This window comes from Leucopleurus acutus, assembly GCF_964270905.1.
Source record: "Leucopleurus acutus genome assembly, chromosome: X".
NCBI lineage: Eukaryota > Metazoa > Chordata > Mammalia > Artiodactyla > Delphinidae > Leucopleurus > Leucopleurus acutus.
The window spans coordinates 66,352,655-66,362,094 of record NC_139148.1 but is presented as its reverse complement, the minus strand read 5'-3'; the positions used below and the strand labels follow the sequence as shown (position 1 = coordinate 66,362,094).

The following is a 9,440-nucleotide window of genomic DNA, read 5'->3' as shown; positions in this document are numbered from 1 at the left end:
TGATCCTAAGTTAGGTGAATTAATATTTACAAATGTTATGTACTCTGGTTAGAGTTACCCCTTTATCATTATGTAATATCCTTCTTTCCCTCTTACAGAAATCTTTGTTTTAATGTTTATTTTTGACCAATATAAGTAGAGCTACCCCAGCATCCTTTGGTTTCCATTTGCATGGAGTATTTTTCCACTCCTTCACTTTCAGTCTGCATATGTTCTTACATATGAAGTGAATTTCTTATAGTCAGCATAGATTTATTTTTCTTAACATCTTTATTAAAGTATAATTTCTTTACAATGGTGTGTTAGTTTCTGCTTTATAACAAAGTGAATCAGTTATACATATACATATATACCTATACCTCTTCCCTCTTGGGTCTCCCTGCCTCCCACCCTCCCTATCCCACCACTCTAGGTGGTCACAAAGCACCGAGCTGATCTCCCTGTGTTATGTGGCTGCTTCGCACCAGCTATGTATTTTACATTTGGTAGTGTATATATGTCCATGCCACTCTCTCACTTTGTCCCAGTTTACCCTTCCCCCCCGTATCCTCAAGTCCATTCTCTAGTAGGTCTGCATCTTTATTCCCGTCTTGCTCCTAGGTAATTCAAGACCATTTTTTGTTGTTGTTTTTTAGATTCCATATATATGTGCTAGCACACGGTATTTGTTTTTCTCTTTCTGACTTACTTCACTCTGTATGACAGACGCTAGGGCCATCCACCTCACTACAAATAACTCAATTTCATTTCTTTTTATGGCTGAGTAATATTCCATTGTATATATGTGTCACATCTTCATTCTCCATTCATCTGCTGATAAGACACTTAGGTTGCTTCCATGTCCTGGTTATTGTAAATAGAGTTGTAATGAACAGTGAGGTACATAACTCTTTTTGAATTATAGTTTTCTCAGGGTATATGCCCAGTAGTGGGATTGCTGTGTCATAAGGCAGTTCTATTTGTGTTTTTTAAGGACTCTCCATACTGTTCAATATAGTGGCTGTATCAACTTACATTCCCACCAACAGTGCAAGAGGGTTCCCTTTTCTCCACACCCTCTCCAGCATTTATTGTTTCTAGACTTTTTGATGATGGCCATTCTGACTGGTGTGAGATGATATATCATTGTAGTTTTGATTTGCATTTCTCTAATGATTAATGATGTTGAGCATTCCTTCATGTGTTTGTTGGCAATCTGTATATCTTCTTTGGAGAAATGTTTATTTAAGCCTCCTGCCCATTTTTGCATCAGGTTGTTTTTTTTTTGTTTCATATTGAGCTGCATGAGCTGCTTGTAAATTTTGGAGATTAACCATGTGTCAGTTGCTTCATTTGCAAATATTTTCTCCCATTCTGAGGGCTTTTTTTTCTGTAATGTTTATGGTTTCATTTGCTGTGCAAAAGTTTTAAGTTTCATTAGGTCCCATCTGTTTATTTTTGTTTTTATTTCCATTCCTCTAGGAGGTGAGTCAAAAAGGATCTTTCTGTGATTTATGTCATAGAGTGTTCTGCCTATGTTTTCCTCTAAGAATTTGACAGTGTCTGGCCTTACATTTAGGTCTTTAATCCATTTTAAGTTTATTTTTGTGTATGGTGCTAGTGAGTATTCTAATTTCATTATTTTACATGTAGCTGTCCAGGTTTCCCAGCACCACTTATTGAAGAGGCTGTCTTTTCTACACTGTATATTCTTGTTTCCTTTGTCAAAGATAAGGTAACCATATATGCGTGGGTTTATCTCTGGGCTTTCTATCCTGTTCCATTGATCTATATTTCTGTTATAGTGCCAGTACCATACTGTCTTGATTACTGTAGCTTTGTAGTATAGTCTGAAGTCAGGGAGCCTGATTCCTCCATCTCCATTTTTCTTTCTCAAGATTGCTTTGGCTCTTTGGGATCTTTTGTGTTTCCATATGAATTGTGGAATTTTTTGTTCTAGTTCTGTGAAAAATGCCATTGGATTGCATTGAATCTGTAGATTTCTTCGGGTAATATAATCATTTTCACAATGTTGATGCTTCCAATCCAAGAACATGGTATATCTCTCTATCTATTTGTATCATTTTTAATTTTTTTATCAGTGTCTTATAATTTTCTGCATACAGGTCTTCTGTCTCCTTAGGTAGGTTTATTCCTAAGTATTTTATTCTTTTTGTTGCAGTGGTAAATGAGAGCGTTTTTGTAATTTATCTTTCAGATTTTTCATCATTAGTGTATAGTAATGCAAGAGATTTCTGTGCCTTAATTTTGTATCCTGCTACTTTACCAAATTAATTGATTAGCTTTAGCAGTTTTTTGGTAGCATCTTTAGGATTCTCTATGTATAGTGTCATGTCATCTGCAAACAGTGACAACCTTACTTCTTCTTTTCCAATTTGGATTCCTTTCGTTTCTTTTTCTTCTCTTATTGCTGTGTCTAAAACTTCCAAAAGTATGTTGAATAATAGTGGTGAGAGTGGGCAACCTAGTCTTATTCCTGATCTTAGTGGAAATGATTTCAATTTTTCACCATTGAGGATGATGTTGGCTGTGAGTTTGTCATATATGTCCTTTGTTATGTTGAGGTAAGTTCTCTCTATGCCTATGTTCTGGAGGGATTTTATCATAAATGGGTGTTATACCCTGAGAAAACCATAATTCAAAACGAGTCATGTATCAAAATGTTCATTGCAGCTCTATTTACAATAGCCAGGACATGGAAGTAAGCTAAGTGTCCATCAACAGATGAATGTACCCATGTGGCACATGGGTGGAATGTGGAAGGTGTGACACATATATAGTGGAATATTACTCAGCCATAAAAAGAAAAGAAATTGAGTTATTTGTAATGGGATGGATGGACCTAGAGTCTGTCATACAGAGTGAAGTAAGTCAGAAAGAGAAAAACAAATACCGTATGCTAACACACATATATGGAATCTAAACAAAAAGAAAAAATAAAGGTCATGAAGAACCTAGAGGCAAGACAGGAATATAGACGCAGACCTACTGGAGAATGGACTTGAGGATACGTGAAGGGGGAAGGGTAAGTTGGGACAAAGTGAGAGAGTGGCATGGATATATATACCCTACCAAATGTAAAATAGATAGCTAGTGGGAAGCAGCCACATAGCACAGGGAGATCAGCTCGGTGCTTTGTGACCAGCTAGAAGGGTGGGATAAGGAGGGTGGCAGGGAGAGAGATGCAAGAGGGAAGAGATATGGGGATATATGTATATGTATAACTGATTCACTTCATTATAAAGCAGAAACTAACACACCACTGTAAAGCAATTATACTCCAATAAAAACGTTAAAAAATAAAAATATATGTTAAAAAATGAAAAGATGCCATCTGCCAAAAAAGATAAAGAAAAGAAAAAAAGAGAAGAAAAGAAAATAGAAGAAAGTAAAATGAAAGCCAAAAAGAAAAAATATATAAAGAAAAGCAAAGTGAAAGAAAAAGATTTTTTTTAAAGGAAGAAGAAAAAGAAAAAATCACATGGCTCCTGCTTTAGCAAGGCAGAGGAAGAGCATGGAAGATGATATCTACCAGTCTCCATCTCCAGAGAATATCCCAGCAGGACCCTCAGACTGATGCTTTAAAATCTGCAACTGGGTTCCTTTCACAGAAAGTCTAAGCACTTTTCAAAGGGCTGTTTCTGTGCTGGGCCCTGGAGCAGGTGAGATATATGTGAGGCCTTTAAGAGTCATTTTTAAGTTCATCATATTCCCACTGATGTTGTGGGCTTGAGTGCTGTTGGTCTTGAAAGCCTGATGTTTGGCAGGGGCTCATCTCTCAGATGTGAGTATTAAACGTTGGGGTGCCCAAAGTCAGATACAGACCCTTTGCTCCTCAAGATGAATATTTGTGTTTTGAATTCCCTCCTGATTGTGAGTCACCATAGTTGGGGTGGGGTTTATGAGGAGGTTGTGTCTTAGCCTTTCCTACCTTCTTCAATGTGGTTTTTGTCTCACTTTTCAATGTGAAGTGGTTCCTCCACTGGGTTTTTTTGGCTTTTTTCAAAGGAAACTCTTCAGCATAGATTTGGTGTGTCTCTAGGATGAGGTGAGTTCAGGGACTTGAACCAGAACTAGGTCTCTACATAGCCTCATTACAGCCTCATTACTTATTGCTCCCTCATATAGTTCTAGCCAAACTATAGTATTCAGTATTAGTCACCTTCCAGTTTTTTTCTCTTTCCTTCCTTGGCTCAGGAGGATTTCCAATAAGAATGCTTACTCTTCTTTGGTATTTAAAAACAATTTTCAAACTTTTCTATCATGTAAGACCAAGTTCAAATGCAATTTCTCAGGTCAAGGAAATCTGCCCCCCCCTCAACTCCAGAAGATCAGGAAATCTGCTAGTCTATGATAACAGCTCCTGAAAGTTTGCTACTCTCCATTTTTCTCCTTAGTAACCAGTTTGAAATTCAGCTTCTGTAAACAAATTTTTCCCTCCCTACTTTACAAATTCTGCACAGTTTACTTGGACAAAGTAATATCTATATTAAAAAAGGAAACTTGGGCTTCCCTGATGGTGCAGTGGTTGACAGTCCACCTGCCGATGCAGGGGACACAGGTTTGTGCCCCGGTCCAGGAGGATCCCACATGCCACAGAGCGGCTGGGCCCGTGAGCCATGGCCGCTGATCCTGTACGTCCGGAGCCTGTGCTCCGCAACGGGAGAGGCCACAACAACGAGAGGCACGGGTACCCCCCAAAAAAAAGAAAAGAAAGAAATAAGGAAACCTATTTCCTGTTCCAAAAACAAAATTGTGGTTAATTATTGAAATGTCAGGAATTGAAAATAACTTAATTATTCATTGGTGGTAAATTTGGAACTTTGTGAGATTAATTAACTCTTTCAAAGCCTTAGAGAATAGTAGCATACTTTTACTTGTAATTACATATTGTGTTCCTAATGTACTTAAAGGCACAGTATTACGTCTAAAGAGTTAATATGACACCCAAACTACTTACTAGTTAAAAGAGGAATGTGGTTTAAAATTTCTATTTAAGCAGTACCTTACTTTTATGGTGCGTTACATTCCTGGAAAATACACAAAAGCATGTGAGGAGAAACTGATTTTCTTATAGAAGCAATTTTATAATAAGTGAGTTCAATTTTCAAATAAGAGAATGATGCTTAATATTTTTTTATAAAAATGACCTCATGTTCCATAAAGATTATCTATCAATTTAATCTATGATAAATGCTATATCTATAGTCTGTACTAGTAATTAAAGTTTTCTAAAAGTAAACAGCATAACCAATCATGCATAAACTGTATTTAAGATCATATAGATTATTGTACAACTTTACTATATTCCTCAAAATCCCTTTCTTTTTTTAAACCAAAACTATCACAAAACTAAAGAGTATTTCATTAAGGTTATGAGATTCTGAATGGTTAATAATTGGATTGTGACACACGTCTTACAGAGATTTTGGGGAAATGTACAGCTTTTTTAGTTGACTTCTTGAAAAGCTGATTCAAGGATATATGTCTGCTATCCTCTTTGTCACACAGAATGTCCTTGCTCAAATTGGTCATTGTAATACCTTAAAGTAGCCTCACCTATTTCTTGAACTGTTATTTCATTAGATCAAGCACTGTTACCTTTCCCCCTAACATTATATAAGGCAATCCAGCCTTTAAAGTTCAAGAACGAATCATTGCTTGTTTTGAAGTTATCTTTTTCTCTCTCATTACAATAGAGATTCACATGTCAGAAAAGGCCCAAAGATTCCTCTTTAATGGTGGACAGATGAAATTTAATTTGTTCGCAAACCCACACATCTGGTGCTTGAAGCACAGCCTCTTGTCAACAACGTGAAAGGAGGGAATATGAAGTGTGACTATTTGGAACTGAGGTTCCTTTTGTTCACAAAGATAACAGGATGTGTAGTTCCAAGTGGGTTTCTTTCACAATAATCTCCTTAGAGTAGGATTGCCTATGAATATCTGGAAACCCTCTTTAGGCTATGCCTTTAGATTCTGGTTAATAAAGCACACACAAAAAAAGTTTCATTACTTTTTAATTACAGAACTCTCTTCTTCCCTAGAAAACTTTTGTTTTTTTTTTCCTTTTAATTTCTCCTTTTTCAGTTGTCCCTACTTCCTCTTCCATAGACATTGTATTCAAATGGATATCTGAGGACTACCACTTCCCTTCTCCTCCCTGCACACCAAATGTCTATGCTACTTAAACTGCAGGAATAAAAAAACTGAGAGTGATGATGGGCTTCCCTGGTGGCGCAGTGGTTGAGAGTCCGCCTGCCGATGCAGGGGACATGGGTTCATGCCCCAGTCCGGGAAGATCCCACATGCCGCAGAGCGACTAGGCCCGTGAGCCATGGCCGCTGAGCCTGCGTGTCCGGAGCCTGTGCTCCGCAACGGGAGAGGCCACAACAGTGAGAGGCCCATGTACCACAAAAAAAAAAAATAATAATAATAAATAAAAAATGAGAGTGATGGATTGAGCTTCATAAATGCCAACCCAAGAATCTGAGGATTGCTTGCATTTAAAACCTCCATAGTAATTCTGAAACAGTAGCCATAACCTTTAAAAAAAAATGAAGATGAGATTTCCAGAAAGAGGACATAAACTTTTCTGTCATTCATTTATGATGTGATAATATTATGCTTCTAATACAATTCTGTAAGCTCTGCTCATAGAGAAGTTTCTTAATAAACACAAATCTGTTCAGAGCGATGCATAGTAATGTTTAAGAAGAAAGGTTGGGTGAACTCAAAAAAATCTAAATTTTACAGAATGCTTATTTTCCAGCCTTATAGATTTTTTTCTTTCTTCCATTTATGGGTTTATATTACCAACATTAAGACTTAAGTATATTTTGTGTTAATAATGAACTACTTGTGTGTCCTATATCCCTGATCATCAGGACTCTGTAGTTTGGGACAGTATTAGAAAAACCTATTTATTATTTGATACCTTGCAACCTGAAGCCTGACACACCATCCCCACAAGCCACAGGCTTTTCAAATAATCTTCAAAAAATTGTATAGAAATGATCTTGGTCTTGGATGGCTTAAATTTAGTCTGTGTTTTCACCATTCAAACCAAGTTTAGCATTAACCTAGTGAATAATAACACAAATAGAGGTAATAATTTAAGCATATGTCGTGTATTCAGGACAAATTTTGCTCACCACTGATTATCTCCAGGGAAGTTGTTTCATCTGTCTGAGGTTCCATTTATTCATTTGTATAACCTTCCACAACTTTATTAGAAGAGCTAGATGAGATGCTATATGTGAAAGTACCCAGGAAAGTGGTAACCCAGAATACAATAGACATCCAACATATTTTCAATGAATGAACAAATTCCCATGCCCTTTATTCAATAAGAGGTCTGTGCCCTAAAATTGATGCACATGTTGCTTCAACATTCACACCCCCTTGCCTGTGCATTTATACCTTAGAAAGACTGGAGATTTTTTTGCTCTCATTCACAAATAATGGTCTTCGTATGAAAGAGATTTGTTTTTACATTCTGGAAACGATTCATGCATTTATTGTATCATTAACAACATCACATTTAATAAAGAAAGGTTTAAGATAAAATATCCAATTTCCATTTGTTTAAAACATCTGTAAAGCCTTGATCTAGATCTCTTAAGTGAGAAAGTGCCTTGAATTTCAAAGAGGAAACATACAACTCCCATCTTCCCTTCCTCTCCCACATTTTTCACACTCTCCCTGCACCATCACAACCCTGTGAGCACAACTATTTCTGTGGTTCCCAAAGTTCAATTAACAAAATTGTCTGGCTGGTCATTTCCACCTTTGGAAAAAGCCAGGAAACATAGTTAAACAAAGCCATAATCAAAGAGCTATTTTATTTTTAACCAATCATTGATGAACCACTCTCCCTGCTCATTAGGTGGGAACGAGTCACGGAGCTGCCATGGCGGGATAGTTGGTCACGAAACTCTGAGGCCATGAAGTAGTAGAGAATTGGATCCAAAAGGCAGCAAAGACTTGCAAGGCATAGACAAAAAGGGTGGAAATACAGTGAGCTTTGGACAATGGGACAACTGCTAATGATGGTTTCCTTTACCATGGTGTAAAAAATAAAGTTAATATGATAGGGAGTGAAACAGATGAAGAAGACTGCAGCACACATGTAAACCATCCGCAGTGCTTTCTGCCTCTCACTGATTCCCTGGAAAGCCACTGGTGGTTGTCGCAAGGATATAGTGGTTTTCCAGGTACACCATGCAATGATGACTACTGGGATCACAAATCCTGCCAGCTCAGCAGCTGTAATCATCCCAACCAAAGCCATTGCATTCATTTTCCTGTAACCAAGATCAGCAAAGCAGGACTCAGTGTTGTTGGCTAAGTCTGTGCTTCTCATGATGGGAAATGGCAAACAGGCAGTCCCCACGATGACCCAGACGGCAGCACTGATGCCCACATCATACCTACGCTTCCAGTCTCTGGCCCTGAAAGGCTTCAGGAGAAAGAAGCACCTCTGAAGGCTGATGCATGTCAGGAAACAAATGCTGGCATACATGTTGAGATACTTTAGGTAGAAGCACAGCAGGCAAAGGGCCCTCTGGAAAGGCCAGTGGTGGCTGATGTAATAGTAAATCCGGAGGGGTAAGGACAGCACATGAGCAAGGTCAGCCACAGAGAGGTTGATCATGAAAATGATGGCTTTATTTTTCTTGCTGATGAAGCGACACAGAACCCACAAGGCTGCACTGTTGGCCAGTAGACCAGGGATGAATATGAGGATGTAGGTGGTGGCATAGAGGGAGTATTGAAATGTCAAATTAGTGACATTGCAGTGATTCTCAGCATTGCTGGTACTGTTGCTGCCCATCTTGAATATTTCAGTATATTCATCAAGGTAAGCCGTGAAGTTATGATCCCTGCCCAAAACAAAACAAAAAAAAAAAAAGAAAGAAAAAGGGTATAATGGTTAACCAGTACTATAGCTGACACCCAGAATTTTTTTAAATTGAAATATAGTTGATTTACAAAGTTTCAGGTGTACAGCAAAGTGATTAAGTTATATCAGATTCTTTTCCATTACAGAGTATTACAAGATATTGAATATAGTTCCCTGTGCTACACAGTAGGTCCTTTTTTTTAATCTATTTTATATACAGTAGTGTGTACCCCTTAATCTCAAATTCCTAATTTATCCCTCTCTCCCTTTCCCCTCTTGTAACTGTAAGTTTGTTTTCTATGTCTGTGAGTTTATTTCTGTTTTGTAAATAAGTTCATTTGTACCATTGTTTTAGATTCTACATGGAAGTGATATCATATCATATTTGGTTTTCTCTGTCTGACTTACGTCACTCAGTATGGTAATCTCTAGGTCCATGTATGTTGCTACAAATGGCATTATTTCATTCTTTTTATGGCTGAGTAAGATTTATACATATATATATATATATATATATATATATATACACACACAC

At 37.4% G+C, this 9,440-nt stretch overlaps 1 protein-coding gene across 1 annotated transcript; it reads right to left on the bottom strand.

Annotated features, from left to right (window-relative positions):
- Positions 1-7,849: 7,849 nt before the first annotated feature.
- Positions 7,850-8,927, bottom strand: LOC309978130 (putative P2Y purinoceptor 10; the record flags this gene model as incomplete). The annotated part of the gene is made up of 1 exon (XM_082864486.1): positions 7,850-8,927. The coding sequence occupies exon 1, from the start codon at positions 8,834-8,836 to the stop codon at positions 7,850-7,852; it is 987 nt and encodes a 328-aa protein (XP_082720612.1). The 5' UTR covers positions 8,837-8,927.
- Between the last annotated feature and the right edge of the window lie 513 nt (positions 8,928-9,440).